This window comes from Dendropsophus ebraccatus, chromosome 12 (assembly GCF_027789765.1).
Source record: "Dendropsophus ebraccatus isolate aDenEbr1 chromosome 12, aDenEbr1.pat, whole genome shotgun sequence".
NCBI classification, from domain to species: domain Eukaryota; kingdom Metazoa; phylum Chordata; class Amphibia; order Anura; family Hylidae; genus Dendropsophus; species Dendropsophus ebraccatus.
Window position 1 is genome coordinate 53,534,824 of NC_091465.1, and position 19,218 is coordinate 53,554,041.

Below are 19,218 nucleotides of genomic sequence, written 5' to 3' on the forward strand. Positions count from 1 at the left end.
GTTCTTTCAGGTTTATGCAGTTACTTTACATTGTACTACACGTGCTGCCTGCTATACTGTACAGTAACTTATAATATGACAGTCAGCTGTTTCTAAATGTTTGTTTCATTTGTTTTACTTGTTATTCAGAATAAAAAAATCCATTATTTTTGGCGTGTTGAACCAATTGTCTGCATTTCAATAATTTCTTATGGGAAAATTTGCTGTGGTTTAAGAGTGATTTGGACTACAAGCACGGTCCCGGAACAAATTATGTTCGTAATCCAAGGCACCACTGTATATGAATGCTAGTGTGAAAAAAGTCAAAATGCTTTACACATTATTCAGATACATTCCCTGCTGCACAATAAAGGTGGGGAAAAACAACACAGCCATATACAGTAAGTTTTGCTAAATTTGCAGGCATACACAGATGACTGATAAGCAGAAAAGGTAGTTTAGATCTGCCATTTGGACACCATCTATTGCATGGCCAGTTTTTCATGTGTAAATGATAAAATCCAAATAATGTTTCTTTTTGTCACAGGGAGGACCACTTTGGGCCATGCATCTAAGGATATTTTGTTACGTGGTCCTGGTGTTGCTGCTGAACACTGCTTTATTGAGAATATCCGTGGCACTCTGACCCTACACCCATGTGGGAATCCCTGTTCTATCGATGGACTTCCAATAACCCAACCTACCCGTCTGACACAAGGTACTTACAGCCAATGTCTGATACAATCTGTAACATACTCATGGCTTTATTAAATAGAATTCCACCCAGTGAGAAAATTCTGATATGCAATGACTTTATGACACCTCAGCCCAACCCCTTACTTACTGGCTGCTAACAAAGTACAAGATTCTAGAAAGTTATACTGACATTGTTGGATAGACCTGCGTTCACACCCCTTTTCTTTATGTAAAGAAAGCATAGCCTATGTCACTTTCCTATACAGGTAGATATTGAAATAAAAAAAGCATATTACACAGTATACATCCAAAATATGCTTCCAAAATCAAAAGGATAAAATGCGTGTAAAATTGTCCTTCAGATACTTGTAATGACAAACTACACCATGACACTTTGCTTTCACCAACAATTCAGCAATGTTGTCTTTTGGTTGGAGTTCTAAGGGTTTTTGCAGATTAGCCAGAACTGTAATGTGTCACACAAATTCTTGGGGAATCACTGAATTTTATGCCTCGGATTTTGTGTGAAGCATTCATGGATTGTGTGTAAAATGTGTATAATGGTGATATTGTTTCCTAGAAGCATTGGTTCTAGCGTAGAATAACTCCATATATGAGGCATCAAATAGGAGGACATGTACTTATTCTCAGTAGTTAATCAGACATGAATCAGACATTCACAAATGGTATTTTTGCAAATATTTTTTTCGCATCTGCGCTAGTGGGATGGAGAGAGGGCGTTACGAGGTTTGCGGCAGCACGCAGCAGGCTGGGGGTGCGGACGGTCTCTGCGTGCGCCGCATTTATTATTTTTCCGGTGGAAAAATTATACTGAAACCTACGCCAGCTCTGAGCCAGTCCGTGCGATCAGGATTTATGTAGAGGCAATGTGCCTCTATATAAATCCCCTGTGCTCCGGGGATATTTGTAAGCCCGGCATAAAAAAATGCCGGACTTCATAAATGTTGCCCTAAGGGTATGTTCACACTAAGTAAATGTGGTGGAATTCCATGCTGGATCTCTGCCGCGGAATCCCACCTGCCTCAGTGTGCCATAGCCTGTCTATAAGAGGGCTCGCCTCCGCTACTCTCTGCGCAAAGAATTGACATGCCTGCCCATCAGGTGAGTAGGCTGTACGCCATGTAAAAGGTAAAAATTTTCACAGTTTCCATGGTGTACGCCTGGGGTGCATTTTTGAAAAATGTGCCCATCTAATACGCTTCCTGCACATGCATGTCAAAGACATGATTATGCATATGTGAATATGCATAGTAGGTGTCACAGAAAGAGGCAGCAGGCAGGCTTAGGGGGTGCTCAGTGGGGCCGAGGAATGCCCTCAGTGCTCTTAACCCCTTTACATCAGTAATACGCAGATAAACATTCCTACTGCACATACCCCGTGCAGTAGGAATGTACCGTATTTTCCGCCGTATAAGACGACTGGGTGTATAAGACGACCCCCAACTTTTCTGGTTAAAATATAGAGTTTGGAATATAATCGCCATTTAAGACCACCCCTCTTCCAATGCACACCAAATAATCAGACAGCAGTGAGATCTGAGAATTAAAGAAGAAGGTACAGTAATACCAGTAGGATACAAAGGTGGGCCAGACTGGTGAAAGAGGCGTGTTTTTCTGGGCACAGTGCCACTCTACCGTTTTTGAGCTCTCCCCACCATATGCGGTGACCACAGTTTTTCCAGTCCGGTTCCAAAATTTTTCAGCATCCACCCTATGAGACGACACCCAGCGTATAAAACGACCCCTGACTTTTGAGAAGATTTTCCTGGGTTAAAAAGTAGTCATATACACAGGAAAATACTGTATATATACAGTATGTTCCTGACACTGAAGTGGTTTGATATGTGCGGGACCGCTGCAATGAGAGCGTCAGTGTAGCTGAGGATAATGAGCGGCAGCTGCGATCCCGCATTAACCCCTTAAACGCCGCAATCTAAAGTGCAAATATACAGGAGATAGCGCTCATCTACCAGTAGAATAGTTTAAATCAAACTCACCCGGTGTAAGTGGGTATAGGGTATAATACCCTTCGCCACCTCCACCTCTTGTCCGCCGGTAGTATAGTGTATATATCAGTCTCGTCCCCGTCCAGCAGGATCATCCAAAAAGGAGGGCGCTTATTCAAACCCGAATGTGTAATACACACCGGTCATATACATGTGCAGTAAAAGAAAAAATGTAACAGCGCTCAGGGATGTATCTGATAGCATAATACATATAAGGATGAATGGGTGTCAGTTGAACTTACTTCACCGTGGGGGAAAGGAAGTATACACAAACCTATCCCCCTCCAGGACGCTTCCAATAGTATATATAGTAGTTATTCCTCGTTAGTATCATCCGATATTAAGACGAACATTTATTGATCATATGCAAAATGGCGACGCGTTTCAGTGGGTCATCCCTCACTTTTCTCAAGCCAGTGGATCATACAGATACATTACAACATATATAGTATACTTACAGTCAGCAATCTAAAGTGGTCGCGGCCGAGTGATTGGGACCCCCGCTTGTGCCGACCGGCGGGGGGTAATCCACTTACCTCCGTCCTGTCAGATTGGCCATCTACGGATAGAGTCTGCTCTCAGGCAGGCTCTATGCATAGATGGCTGATAACACTGATCTATGATCTAGCATACAACAGTACATGCAATCTAATGATTGCATGCTTTACTGAGAAAAAAAGTTATAAAAAAAGAATGTTTTTAAAAGTATTAAAAAAAAACCTTATAAACCCGCCTCCCAACATATTGTATATCCTAGCGTGCAAAATTGTCCGATCTATTAAAATACAACATTATGGTTCCTGCACAGTGAACGGCGTAAACGGAAAAAAAACACCAAGATTGCTGATTTCTTTTTTAATTATATATCAGAAAAAATTAATAAAAAGCGATCAAAATGTTTCTGGTACACCAATATGATATTAATAAAAACTAGAGATCTTGACGCAAAAAATTACACCCCAACCAGCCTTGTAGGTGGAAAAATAAAAGCGCTATGGCTCTTAGAAGGTGGGGAGGAACATTGCATTCATTTTAATCCAGACATCCATGCTTCAATGGGCTCCGTCTAGAAAAGGTTAACAAGCAGATCTGCATATTTGCGCTTAAACTGAACTAAAACAGCACAACTGACAGAAAAAAGAGGGATAGCAGCGCAAACATCAGGTATGCAGCTGCAGGGGGATATCAGCAGGTTTGTTTGCATGAAGTTGCTGATAGTTCCCCTTTAAGAACAAAAATGGCAAGGGGACATTCTTTATGTATGGAGAATAGTTGATTTAGAAATAATACAGGAAAAAATTCTTTACAATTTGACCATGCTCAGACAATGGACTAAAATGTGTGTTGCTATCATGGTTGTGCTGTATGTGTGCAGCAAGGAATATTTTCCTCTTTTTTAACAAAATAAATGATATTAGTATGTAAAAATCTGTAAAAACACCACATGTGAAGAGGAATAGATAACTGGAATTTTGAGAACAAAATTAGAAATGAGCAAACTTTTCAATGGTTTGCTTTGGCAAATTTGCCAAACTTTAATGTAAAATTTGGGTTCATCCGAACCAAACTTAACTGAACCACACTAAAACAGCTAATCAACTGCAGGCGTTCAGCTGTTTTACTGCAGTTCAAAAAATTAGCTCATCTATGCTTATACTGTATGTCCATGCCTCTTCGGTGTCCCCTGCAGATGCCAAAATCCCGATTAGCCAATCACTGACTGAGATGGGACAGTGCAGTGGCTAAGTGGCCTGTCACTCTCCGGCAGGCTTACCGTGAACGGGCAAGAAAACCATCTTTTGGTTTTTTTTTTAGATGTGCAGCTGCATCTTTCTGAACTTGTTCCACACTTTTTGCAGTTTTGAACGAATGTCGGCTTGGGAAGTTCAGTTCGCTCATCTAAGCAATCGCAGCAATATCAAGGCGCTTGTGCCCGCTGCACCTTTTTCATTTTTTCATTTGGAGTGAGCGTGGCTACGTTAAGGGGATTCGGCTACACGTTAAGAGTACAGATGAGCGAACCAGGCTCTGGTTCGAGTCCATCCAAACCCGAACGATCGGCATTTGATTAGCTGGGGCTGCTGAACTTGGATAAAGCTCTAAGGTTGTCTGGAAAACATGGATACAGCCAATGACTATATCCATGTTTTCCACATAGCCTTAGGGCTTTATCCAACTTCAGCAGCCACCGCTAATCAAATGCCGAAAGTTGGGGTTCGGATGGACTCGAGCATGCTCGAGGTTCGCTCATCTCTAGATAAGAGGATGCTGTTTTAGATGTAACATTCTCAGTCAATAATGTGTCTTATAAAATCCGGCCAGTGTTTATACTAGTACAAAAAGCTAATAGATAGACTATACATTTACACAAACCTATGATGATTCTTCAAGTTGTCTCGCACTGGCTGTTGTGAGTAGCAAGTACAGAGTATTACAAAGTTCATGCCGTATTTTCCAAAGTTCAGTACTTTTACATTCTTTATTTGCCTTGTGTATATGCACATGTAATGTCATTTATAAGTTTTCATTCACAATTTGTGGCAGTACTTTGTGCCGTATAAAGCCTCTGCTATAGAAAAGCAGTATGTCCTACACTTTGAACAACTTTGCTTTTTCTCCCCATAAATGTCAATGAATAAAAATATGACTGTATATGTTATTCTTATACAGAATATCATCATATAAATATCACTTGTACAGGTTGAGAAACTTCAGAAAGCTAAAAGACAAAACTAGCATTCTAAAGAAGTTATCTCAAGACTAAGGTGTCATGATTTATGTCATGACAGCTACACTTTGAGGAATTCTCGCAGATTTTCAGGCGGCTTCCGCATCAAAATGCGCGCGGAATCCGCACGGAATTCCGCCCGTAAAGAATGAACATTGTGAATGTACATTGGCTTTAATGGGCTTTCCGCTTATTTGTTCACACAGCAGAATTTCAACGATGAAAATTCCGCCGCAGATCCGCTTTCCGTCTGAAGAATTGACATGTCAATTCTTTGGGCGGATTCCGCTAGAGGAATCCTATAGGAGTCAATGGGGCTTTAATTCTGCTTGAAATTCTGCTCGAATTCCGTTTACATTCCGCTTGAATTCCGCTCAAAATCTGCTCCTATTCTGCCAGAGCTGAATAGGCGAGAAATTTCAAGCAGAAAACTTTCCTCTACAATTCCTCGAGAATTCCTCAGTGTGAACCCACCCTTAAGGCTATCTTCACATGCTGTATAAACAATGAATGTTACTTAACACTACCTACAGCTACCTACCTACGTTCATGTGGAACGGCCGTTGTTTATACAGCGTGTAAACATAACCTAATATTGAAAAATAAAACTTCTAACAGTAAATTTACCAAGCGGTCCTCTCAGAGCGGTTTTCTCCCTGCTCGTTCTCCCGATCGATAGGAGTCTGAACACTCAAACCTGGAGTGAATAAAACTTTTGAAATAGCTCTATGACATGTCAAAAGTTTTTTGTAACGACAGGTACACTTCAAGGTGTATTAGATGGCCCGATCACTAATGTAAACGAGCACTGATAGTCCAGATCTGCCTATTACTAGGATCGATAATCATGCTCTAGTGTAAAATAATAAATCTTATACATACATCTCCGCACTCGCCAGTGTGGAACCTGTATTGCAGCTGACAGATTCCCTTTAAACTCCACTAGACTCCAGTGTCTAGCTCATCTCTATAACAATGGTGCTGATGTCTCCATACTGCCAGCCCCCACCAAGCATAACATTGTGAATAACAGGAGGCATCAGGTCACAATTACCCCATCTGTCCTCTTTTCTCATGATAATTATAATTTAGCAAACTGGTGAATCTGCAATACCCTGGGATGGCTGGAAGCAAATGTTACTGGGAATCCTGTGTGGGTGTATTTAGGAAAACAAACCAGTCACCATCAACACAAATAGATATCATACAGGAAAGTAGCTGTATTATCTCAGACATTTGACCGAAGCAGAATCTCAAAGTCTCATATAATAAAGATTACTATAATCAAGATAATCCGCAAGCAGGAACTTGTATGGTGATGGAGAATTAGCAGCCGGCCCAGTCACTCGAGAAGATCCGGTTGGTGCATAGGTACATCTTGGACCAAGACTGTTAAAGAACAAAAGGGCTCTTTGAGGCTAGGGCTATACAGTGACTTTGGTTGCATGACATAAAGATCACAATGTCCCACTGCAAAATCGGATCTACCATTGCCAATGTGTTGCAGCTCACGGTGCAGTATGACTGACATGTCACAATACGCCACCTGAATGGAGCCCATTTGTTCTGAAATCTGTTATGGTCCAAGCCTGTTAGTATGTCACCTCTTTGCCAGGGGACCCGATACCACTATTCTTGGACCTGGTGTGAGTCTGACCACTGTAACATATCAATATACTATAATTATCTCTGAAAGAAAAGCCGATGGTGATGCCCTCTGAGAACAAATGAATAACGCTTAAATAGGACCTGCCAGCAGTGTCAAAATCTCCCACACCACTTTAAAATACACCAACACCAAAACCTGTGACAGGCTTCCTTTAAATGCTGATGTTCTCCCAGTTCTAATACACTCAGCAGTAATCATGGTTGGAGAATGAGGATGGGCGCACTCGTTCTTAGCTTATGGTTCAGCACACGAACAGACTACATAGAACCCTATGGAATTAACCTATATTTATAGACAACCCCCGCCCCGAGCCTTCTGAAATATAAATGCTCAGGGATTGGTTGATAATAAGAGCACCATGAAGGCTTCCAGAGCTGCTATTATGTGTATATATTCTATGTGTTCAAGTCCTCCTGTTGTGTTGTGTATAGAAGTAGTTCTGTGAAAGGACTACATGTATTGGAAAGATGGTTCATTCAGAGCTGTCAATTATAATACAGTATATATTCCTTCTAAGAAACAGCTCCTTCCAGGGCACTGGTGTAAGAAAGGCATGTAAAAAATGGGAAGACTTGGGAGAGTGGGAGGAGGAGAAGGAGAAGAAGGAATGCAGGAAGAGGGGGGTGGGGGCAATAAAACATGAATACAATATACATGACAACAAGAGACTCTGTGACGTGGAGAAAATAATACGTGACCTACACTTACACTATATGGGGAAGTGACATATGCAACACCACACATTTCTGACTAAATACTCACACATATACACAATCTGGATCTGAGAAAAATAGATATTCCACAGCACAATTATGGGGTCTGACTGTATATCCTTTCATATATACAATCCATATCTAGCTGTATATGCTTACATAAATACAATCAACGTCTGACTTTACATCCACATATACTGTACATAAAATCCAGGTTTGGCTGTATACTTCATATATACACAATCCAGGTCTGACTGTATACCATCATATATACACAATTCAGGTCTCACTGTATAGCCTCATATAAACACAATCCATGTCTGACTGTATTTACACTATCCAGGCATGCCTATATAAACTCACACATACACAATCCACATATGACTGTATATTTTCACATAATACCCAGTCCATGTTTGATTGTATACTCTCGTCTATACATAATTCAGTTCTTTCTGTATTACCCTTACTTATACGCAATCTAGATCTGACAGTACTTCTTAGGGCCCTATTCCACCGGACGATTATCGTTCAGATTATCGTTAAATCGTTTGAATCTAAACGATAATCGTTTGGTTGAAATGCAGTTAACGATTAACGACCGAACGAGAAATCGTTGATCGCTTTATAAGACCTGGACCTATTTTTATCGTTGCTCATTCGCAAAACGTTCGCAAATCGTTCGCATTGAATAAGACATCGTTCGGTCGTTCGCAATAGATACGAACGTAATAGCGAAGAAAAAGCGAAGAAAAACGTAATGATTATCGTTCCATGGAAATGAGTGAATGTTTTCAGATCTTTCGCAATAGTGGTCATTTTAGATCGTTAATCGTCAACGATTATGCAAACGATAATCGTCCGGTGGAATAGGGCCCTTATGGTCCTTTTACACGGGACGATTATCGTTCGTTTTTGCACGATAACGGTCGAATTCGAACGATAATAGTACGTGTAAACGCTGCAAACGATCAAACGACGAGTGAGAAATCGTTCATTTTGATCTTTCAACATGTTCTTAAATCATCGTTGATCGTTCGCAAAAAATTCGCAGATCGTTCAGTGTAAACAGTCTTTCAACGATTTCCCCTATGTGTGAGATAGGCTTAAACGATCGCATAGCGAATTTTCCGTACAATGTATCGTTCCGTCTAAACGCTCATCGTTATAAAAAAAACATCGTTCATTCAAAATCGGTAATTGTGCGATTGGGCGAATTATCACACCGTGTAAAAGTACCATTACACATATATACCGCTGAAACTGCATCCTTACACAAAGACACACACATATTTATACATACACACAGCTGACTACACACACTACACTGTTGACTGTACATCCTTAGGCTACGTTCCCATGAGTGGATGGCCGTCATTTAATGACAAATAATTACTGTTATCTTTAAACAATGTCCGTTATTTGCCATAAATTTCAACAGTGTGTGAACATAGCCTTTCTGTGTTTTCAATCCACTCCTGGTTTTCGTTGAAAAATACTGACCAAAATACTGTGTGAACAACAGCTTTACAAACATATATATGTACAGAGCTGACAGTACGCCCTCAAACATATATACTCGTACAGCTGGTTGTACACCTTTACGCACATACATTATATATATATACACACACTGGTATAAAAAAAAAATATATATATATATACACACAGCTGACTGTACACCCTTACACACATACACGTTTATATATCCACAGAGAGCTGACAGTACACACTTATGCTGCGTTTACACGTAACGATTATCGTGCGAATTTGCTCGATAACGATCGAATTCGAATGATAATTGTACGTGGAAACGCAGCGAACGATCAAACGAGAAATCGTTCATTTTTATCTTTCAACATGTTATCAAATCGTCGTTCGCAAAAAATTCGGCTCCGATCGCCCCCCCCCGCGCCGCTCCGATCGCCCCCGCCGCTCCGGTCACCCCCGCCACGACCATACATTACCTGCTCCGCGTAGCAGGTCTTCGACAGTGCTGCCTTGCATTGATTGGCTGAAGAGGGGAGCCAGGAATTTCAAACGGCTCCTCTTCAGCCAATCAGTGCTTAAGGGCCCTTTTACACAGAAAGATTATTTGACAGATTATCTGCCAAAGATTTGAAGCCAAAACCAGGAACAGACTATAAACAGATATCAGGTCATACAGGAAAGCCTGAGATTTCTCCTCTTTTCAAATCCAGTCCTGGCTTTGGCTTCAAATCTTTGGCAGATAATCTGTCAGATAATCTTTCTGTGTAAAAGGGCCCTTAGAGGAGCCGTTTGAAATTCAGCCAATCAGTGCACTGAAGAGGGGAGCCGGGGATGTCGAAGACCTGCGACGCGGAGCAGGTAATGTATGCTTGTGGCCGGGCCGGCTGGGGCAATCGGAGCGGTAGCGGTGGCGGCGGCGGGGGGGGGGTGTTGGCGATCGGAGCTGCGGCGATCGGAGCGGTGGGGGTGGGGATCGGAGCGGCGGTGGGGTGGCGATCGGAGCGGTGGCAATCGGGGTGGCGCAGGGGGCTGCGGTTGACCGTGGGGCCGGGCTGTGTACGATATATTGTACCGTCTAAACGCTGATAGTTATGAAAAAAAAATCGGTACTCCGACATCGTTAATCGTACGATCGGGCCAATTATCGTTTCGTGTAAACGCAATACACACATATACACATGCAGCTGACTGTACACCCTTACACACATATATACACATGCAGCTGACTGTACACCCTTACCCACATATATACACACATGCAACTGACTGTACACCCTTAGCCACATATATACACACATGCAACTGACTGTATACCCTTACACACATATATACACATGCAGCTGACTGTACACCCTCACACATATATACACATGCAGCTGACTGTACACCCTCACACATATATACACATGCAGCTGACTGTACACCCTCACACACATATATACACACGCAGCTGACTGTACACCCTTACACACATATATACACACGCAGCTGACTGTACACCCTTACACACACATATACACACGCAGCTGACTGTACATCTTTACACACACACACACACATATATACACATGCAGCTAGCTGACTGTACACCCTCACACACATATATACACACGCAGCTGACTGTACATCCTCACACACATATATACTCACAAGCAGCTGACTGTACACCCTTACACACACACACACATATATACCCACAAGCAGCTGACTTTACACCCTCACACACATATATACACACAAGCAGCTGACTGTACACCCTCACACACATATATACACACACAAGCAGCTGACTGTACACCCTTATACACACGCAGCTGACTGTACACCCTCACACACATATATACACACAAGCAGCTGACTGTACACCCTTACACACACACACACACACATATATACACACAAGCAGCTGACTGTACACCTCACACGTATACAGCTGAGCGTGCACCGGTGACACACAGAGGGAAGGGGTGAGTCAATGCACGCAGCTATGGGTGGGACGGAAGGGGGCTGTGGAGCTGCCGCTATCATCCCTCCCTTTCCTGCCCCTTCCATGGATGGATAGTAAGCGCGGCTGTGATTGGGTCACCTCCCCGGGTGTGCGGCCACAGCTGTGGGGAGGAAAGAAGAAAGAGAAGAATGGAGCTGGCACCGGTGTGTAATGTATGAAGGCGCCCTGAGCTGGCAGGACCCACCGCAGGGATTAGTGTGCCCCCAGAGATGCCAGGCTGCCCGACTACACGGGAAACTTTGCGGAGTGTTCGTCTCCCGTAAATCTGGTCCCGACTCCTGGTAAGTGCGGGCACAGCGCCGGGCACATTGTGTGGTATGCCAAGCATTACTAGTCCACAGCACTGCATGCCAGGGAGGGAGAGGCTGGCACACCTGTCTGTGGCACACTATGCTGAAGTTATTAGCGGGGCAGCTACAGTCTTGTACCGTTGGTTATGTATATAGTCTATTGTTTCCTGTTATCGGGCTGACTGTAGTCTTCTATCATAGGACTAGTGCCAGGAAGTCTGGAGAAATGTCTGCCTCATGGGCACTACTTTATGTGTGTGTCCCCTCCAGGCACTTCTTGGCTGTAGTTTTACTTTTGGATACTCCCTCACACCCCATAAGGTGCCCCCTATAGACCCCTGTCCCTGGTGACTGTGAATTATGATGATTTCATGTTGAAGGAATATGGGGGCACATGGGGCCCCCTGCATTTCCTGTCCTGTGCCTTCTAGGGTATCTGCTTTCAGCCATGCCTAAATATACCAGTTCTAAGTATATATTTACTCCTTGAAATAAGCTGCGTCTTGTTGGCCCTGTGTGTCCTGCAGGGCATGCCCTGTGACTGGTGCTGTAATCCATAGTATGCCACCCCATATGCCAGCTGCTCCTTACCCCTGATGGCTAATCTCTTTGTTCTTGGAGTGTGTATATAGGGCACTGATACGCTGACTCATCTGCGGACAGGGAAGCTGCTGTGTCATTCTGGAAAGTAAGATAATGGATGGTGGTAAAGCCATTGTTTGGGATGAATTCTGGAGCCTAATAATTATTCTTTCTGCTTTTATGTAAAGTAGACTCCTGGTGATGTATTTATAGGCCAGTGACTGATGCCAGTGGTCATAGTTGCCCCAAGAGCCTGGTTGCTGGGCAGCATCGTCCTGATCATGAAACTTATGGATCAGATTGGTAGCAGATTTGTTATGACAATAATTAAGCAGATTTTGTTTTAGTGTAATATATAGGCTGTGGCGACATCAATCATTCATCCAGGACCAAGATATTCATGTGAATGAATTTATTGCAGTTAAAATGTTGCTTCAAAACAGTTTGCAGAGAAGACGTAAGTTAAGTAAGTTGCAGTTACTTGACTTATATTGTAACCAAGAATCCATAGTTGGATTTTGTGTAAATGTCGTGTTTCGATGGCAAGCATTATGCCGCAAGTCACATCTCGACCACATTGACAGTCATTAGATGCAACATTGCAGTCTTGCTGTTGTGTTACCTAAGTTGCCATGTAGCGTAAGAAATTGTAGACACATTCTTAAAGGATGTTTTTAGGAGTTGTATACCCTGCCCCCCTCCCCATGTTGAACCTTTCCCATTTTTGTTACATAATGACATTGAAGAACGGATCTCCTAAATGCCATTGTCATGTTGTAAAGGTGTGAGTATTGTAGTCTTCATAGAGGATCCCTGACTCCAAGATGGTCCAGACTGTAGTGGAATGACTGGTAGATGACAGTGCCTAAAATGACAACCTCACAAAGATGTTAGAAAGAATGAGGAAGTATTGTAGATAAGGAAGTACATTTGTAAAACACTCTCTCTGCAGGGATTGTTGGGAGTTGTAGTTTTTTTTATTGCAGGCCGCTGCTCTACAGGCTAAAGAACTAAAGAAAGTTTATTAAAAAGTTATATAACTCATGTATCCATGTTTTCTCGGATTCCCTAGAGCCACATCCAACTTCTTCAGCCCCCCTCAGTTTAGTCCCCCCTCCTTTTATGTGTTCCTTGAGTTCAGCTAAACTAGAAACATATTGGAATATTACAGTGCCTTTTCCTTAAAAGAGGCGGCTATGTACCCATATATGGCTTCTTTTTGTGTGCAAAAAAAATAAAATAAATAAACCAGAACTTTTTTTTAGCAATTTGTAATTAGAAAGTGTAAGGGGCGTCGGGAGGGTGACACATACACCAGGACTTTATTACTATGTGACGACACATTCATTCAGCCTGGCTGATCAAGCTGTGCGCTGGCTTTTCGTGTCTGAGCAGATTTTTTTTTATAGCCCCAGGACAAGGATTTGTTAGGAAACGTCTAAAATAAACAACACGGCTGTGGTTGGAATAGGAGTAGAATCCAAGCGCTCTGTGACTCGTCTTGTAAGTATTCTTGAACAACTCCCTACAAATCCTTCTGTATGTTGAAAAAACTGTGGACCCTGTTCACACTGCCATGTATTCTCCACGTTCTAGCTTTATCTAGATACAGAAGCATTTAAGTTATTTCGATTGAAAGTTTAGGCTTTGTGTGATCTAACAAGGCAATGTATGTTTATTCATCACACAGTCCATTTAGGGGGGTTGTCCAATAATGTATATTTACTTCTAAATGTGACAAGGTGCAATAAAAACAAATAAACTGTACTTATTTGTCTTTGGTAGTGTTGGGTTCTAGTATATTATCTTATGCCGGTCAGTGTTAGTATTGGGTCCTAGTACAGTATTATATGCCTGTCAGTGGTAGTATTGGGTCCAAGTACAGTATTATATGCCTGTCAGTGGTAGTATTGGGTCCAAGTACAGTATTATATGCCTGTCAGTGTTAGTATTGGGTCCTAGTACAGTATTAGATGCCTGTCAGCAGTAGTGTTGGGTCCTAGTACAGTAATATATGGCTGTCAGTGGTAGTATTGTGTCCTAGTACAGTATTATATGCATGGGAGCTGTAGTGTTGGGTTCTAGTATATTATCTTATGCCGGTCAGTGTTAGTATTGGGTCCTAGTACAGTATTATATGCCTGTCAGTGGTAGTATTGGGTCCAAGTACAGTATTATATGCCTGTCAGTGGTAGTATTGGGTCCAAGTACAGTATTATATGCCTGTCAGCAGTAGTGTTGGGTCCTAGTACAGTAATATATGGCTGTCAGTGGTAGTATTGTGTCCTAGTACAGTATTATATGCATGGGAGCTGTAGTGTTGGGTGCTAGTACAGTGTTATTTGCCTGTCAGTAGTAGAGTTGACTGCTAGTACAGTATTATTCGCCTGTCTGTAGTAATGTGGATTTCTAGTATGTCCCTGGGAGTGGGAGTGGTAGTGTTAGGTGATAGTATGGTATTATATGCCTGTGAGCAGTAGTTGGGTGCTGGTACAGTATTACCGGGTAAGCCTATGAGCAATGGTGTAATATATGCTAGTACAGTATTATGTGACTGTAAGCAGTAGTGTTGGGTGCTCGTACAGTATTATATGCCTGTGAGCAGTACTGTTGGGTGCTAGTACAGTATTATATGCCTGTCAGCAGTAGTGTTGGGTGCTAGTACAGTAATATTAGCCTGCAAGCAGTAGTGTTGGGTGCTCGTACAGTATTATACGCCTGTCACCAGTAGCGTTGGGTGCTAGTACAGTATTATGTGACTGTAAGCAGCAGTGTTGGGTGCTCGTACAGTATTATGTGACTGTAAGCAGTAGTGTTGGTTGCTAGTGCAGTATTATGTGACTGTAAGCAGTAGTGTTGGGTGCTAGTACAGTTTTTCACAAACGTGGTGAATGCTGAGTTCATTGCTGTGCCTATACATATTCCTGCTTTAGCACAACGGGTCCATCACGATAAGTCAGCTGGTTCCCAAGTCTAGACTTTTGCCTCAAAAGCCCCTATTACACGGGGGCGACGGATAGGAGCAAACGAGAGCTGTCAGCGTTCGCTTGCTCTTCTTTTTCCGCTCGGGCACAGTACAGGGGCAGGGGGGGGGGGGGCTGCCCAGGTGATCCAGGCAGCCCATAGCAGACAGCAGTGGTCTGCTCCCGCCTGCGCCTGTTCCACTGAGCAATGGCAGCTTATGGCTGCTATATTAGTTGTTTGTCTTTCAACATGTTGAAAGACAAACGACTGCAAAGATCAGCCGACATCGTTCATGTCAGCTGATCGTTGTCTTCTATTACACAAGACAATATTGTCCGAATACTGCGATAATCGTTTCGTGTAATAGGGCCTTCACACTTGTAGTAGTCTTGTCCGCTGTGAAGAGAAGCTGCTGCCATCACAGTGAGCCTGATATTTCACTATTGTGGACAAAATCAAAATCGTGGCTCATTGAGATGGTGACTTGATTTACCACAGTTTTTTGACCAGACTTACCAACTAAGAAATCATTTCTCATACTTGACTATCTCTTTATATAGATGTTCACTGAACAAGTGTTACGTTCTGAAGCCAGTCAAAAGCTATTACTAGTAGAATAAAACATTTTCCCACAATTTCTTTTTGGAAGGAGGAGTCAGGAACCATCTATTCAGCGAAAAGAGAATTGGTTAGAAGAGCTTAAAGCGACTCTGTACCCACAATCTGACCCCCCAAACCGTCTGATAGCTGCTTTTACTCCAAGATCAGTCCTGGGGTCCGTTCAGCAGGTGATGCAGTTATTGTCCTAAAAAAACAACTTTTAGGGTGCGTTCACACGTACAGGATCCGTAGCAGATCTGCAGCAGATTTGATGCTGTATTCAGTTGTTTAGATCAAATCTGCTGCGGATCCACAGCATAAAATCTGCTGCGATACAGTGTGTGTGTGAAGCTACCCTAAAACTTGAAGCGATGTGTCAAATTGGCGTGGCCTAGAGTGTGTGTGCCCAAGGATTGCGACACCCCTCCATCCCTCCTTTCTGCCCTCCTCATCATAATGAAAGCCCAAGTGCAGGATATTTCCTATTCCTCGCCTGTCTGAACACTGCACAGGTGCCTTAACAATCAAGCACTTGTGCAGTGTTCAGACAGGTGATGAATAGATATGAGCGAACCGGCCGAGGTTCGGGTTCGTATGAACCTGAACTCTCGGCTTCTGATTCCCGCTGTCTGCCCGCTCCGTGGAGAGGGTGGATACAGCCTGAGGATCGCCTGGAAAACTGGGATACAGCCATAGCCCTAGTTCTAGGCGGTCCTCAGGCTGTGGGTTGTGGGTACAGAGTCACTTTAAATTTAGTGAAATGGTCAAGCATAGTGAAATTTAGTGAAATGGTCAAGCATAGAAAACTGTGTCTATATAGGTGCAAATGCTGCCATCAAAAGGAAAACATGGTTGTATCTCCTCACCATGATCCTTCCCTTTATTAGGCAAAGATAAGCTTTCCAATCTGTCATAATCTTTCCTGAAAATCCAGTAAAACAAAACCTTGGACATTGAAGAGGATTACAGAGCCTAAGCCTTCACAATGAGGAACTGGAGGTGTGAAAGTAAATCTTCCTGATCTCTCCAATGTTAATGATTGGTCAGATTGGACAAATTTTTTGCTTCAAAACTTCATTTTTGTAATTAGCACACACACACACACACACACATATTTATGTACAATCTTCATACATGAATAATAATTTTGAAGCATTTAGAAAAAAGAAACTGTTGCTGGTATCCATTACATGCTAAGTTGAATGATTACACCAGCTGTGAAGCTGCTGGTTAAGTGGATATTAGGGTATGAAATACACCTTGAGGCTATGTTCACACTACGTAAGAGACCGGCCGTTCCATGACCCCGGCCGGGTCACGGAATGGCCGGTCTCTGGCCGGATCATCTTGGCCAGTACTTAAGTACCGGCCGGATGATCCTTTCGGCCACAGAGCTCTGATTCGGGCGCATCAGCGTGCGCCCGCATCAGAGCTTCCCATAGCCCACAGTGAAGCAAGCGGCCGGAGCCGCTCGCTTCACAGTGTGAACTGACAGGTCTTCACTGAATTCCGGCTGCAGAAAACTGACATGTCAGTTGTTTGCGGCGGTGCATGGGATTCCGGCCGGAGCGCACACGATGTGTGTACGCTCCGGCCTGGATCCCATAGAGCGACAGGCATTGTTCCATCGTGGTAAAATCGACAACAACGGCCGTACTTTTACGTAGTGTGAACATAGCCTCAAACTCTAGAATCTGCTATTGAAATCAAAATCAAAAAGGGTCTCCGAATAGCCACTACTCATGAACTATACACCTATAAATGTATTCGGAGCCAACATAACAAACCATATCATACAAATTCAGATATAATTAACAAAAGCTTTATTAAGAATTATCGCAGAGAGGGAAGATTAAAAACAAAGACCTGGGAGGTGGGAGACCATATATGAGGACAAGGTATATGTTGCCAAATAAAGTGCAAGTGCACATATCAAATAAGTGTCCAGTACCTCATTGCAGCATGGTTACATAAAGGTAAAATAAAGTGCAAGTGCCAAACAAATACATGAACCACTAAGCTGTATATGATAAGTGCTCGACAAAATGTATGCAGATGCACATGAACAAAGTTACCCAGGGATAGAGATCCCAAAGCCTCAGGCCTCCCACCTCACACTCCAACGCTGTTTCGCCACCCGCTTCCTCAGGGAGTGACATTAGGGTATGTTCACACTGAGGAAAAGAGGCGGAAATTACGAGCGGAATCCCCGCCAAATTCCATCTGTCTCAGTGTTAATCATAGGGTGCCTTTGAGCCAATTATTTGAGCAGAGAGCCGCGGAGGCGCCCTATACTTAACATTGAGACAGTGAGACAGGGAAAATTCCAAGTGAAGTCCACGGTGGGGATTCCGCTCTGAATTTCCGCCTCTTTTCCTCAGTGTGAACGTGCCCTTAGTGTTACACCCAGAGACTGTGGATAGGATCCTATACCTATATGGATGTGTAATAATTGGTTCTAATCCACATGAGTTTACGTAAAATTGGTTCACAATTAGATGGTTGTATAACTAGTTCCACAAACAGAATAGGTGAAAAAATGTTAGGTAACTTGGACCCCTGCCTTGGAGACCCTTTGATGACATGTACTGGGGTACTGGGCCACCTACCACAGGAGGTGTAGAGCAGTGGCCAGCCATGTGTTGCTGCCCTATACATTTTTATGGATGATACAGGTACTGATGAGTTGTACAAAGCGGACATGTGTAGAGGGCCAGGCTTCCATCTCATTGGACTTCTCATTGGTTTCTTATAAAAGCCTCAATTATATTAATAGGGTTTAAGGTTATTTTAGGTAATACGGCTACGACAACCTGGCAGTCAAGAGGCTGGAGATGTGTCTGTCATTAGAGGTAAATTTTCTCTTGTAACCACATACTAAAAGGATCTCTGGATAGATTGTATATTTAGAGGGGAAGGAACAAAGCTTGTTGAAGTTCCGGTAATTTGACCTCACTTTATGAGGACTTGGAGATGTGTTACTCTAGCTTTTATGGCCACTTGATGAGTGTTTCTGTAGAATATCGTTATATTTTCACCAAGCTTCATCATCCCTGATGGTAGGTTGTTGTTATTTGAATGTCAGATTATATCTAGAATTGTCACAAAATGAGAATATCTTTGTAGCCTTTGTGCCATGTTTTACATCAGGAGTTGTGGGTTCTCCATTTTGTGTATCAGGATGCCAGATTTCTATAAAAACATACTTATAAGATAGGAGTTTAAAAGTGTGACACAGTAGTTAGCATATGCTGGCTATGACTGAACAATAATCCTAACTTCCCCGTTTAGCATGTATAAAGTCAATGCACGTGTAGTGGACTGTGTGGTAGACAACTGCGTGGCGGAACAGCAAGCAGTTTTGCCATGTTTTTCATCCATGTTTTTGTCCATTAAACACCTGGCGTTAGAGTTACTATAAAAAACCACTAACAGGATGCACTGACATTATTTTAGTAATGATCTTTTATA

General features: G+C 42.7%; 1 protein-coding gene across 15 annotated transcripts in view; it reads left to right on the forward strand.

The window, feature by feature from the left end:
• The window catches only part of PHLDB1 (pleckstrin homology like domain family B member 1), a 158,500-nt gene that overhangs the window by 60,741 nt on the left and 78,541 nt on the right, over positions 1–19,218 (forward strand). For 14 of the 15 annotated variants that reach the window (XM_069948946.1, XM_069948938.1, XM_069948940.1 and 11 more), the window contains one exon: positions 527–697. In XM_069948946.1, coding sequence (XP_069805047.1) covers positions 527–697 — 171 coding nt within the window. Of the gene's footprint in view, positions 1–526; positions 698–11,328; positions 11,593–19,218 lie in introns of those variants that run through there. The other variant, XM_069948952.1, reaches the window with a different exon arrangement.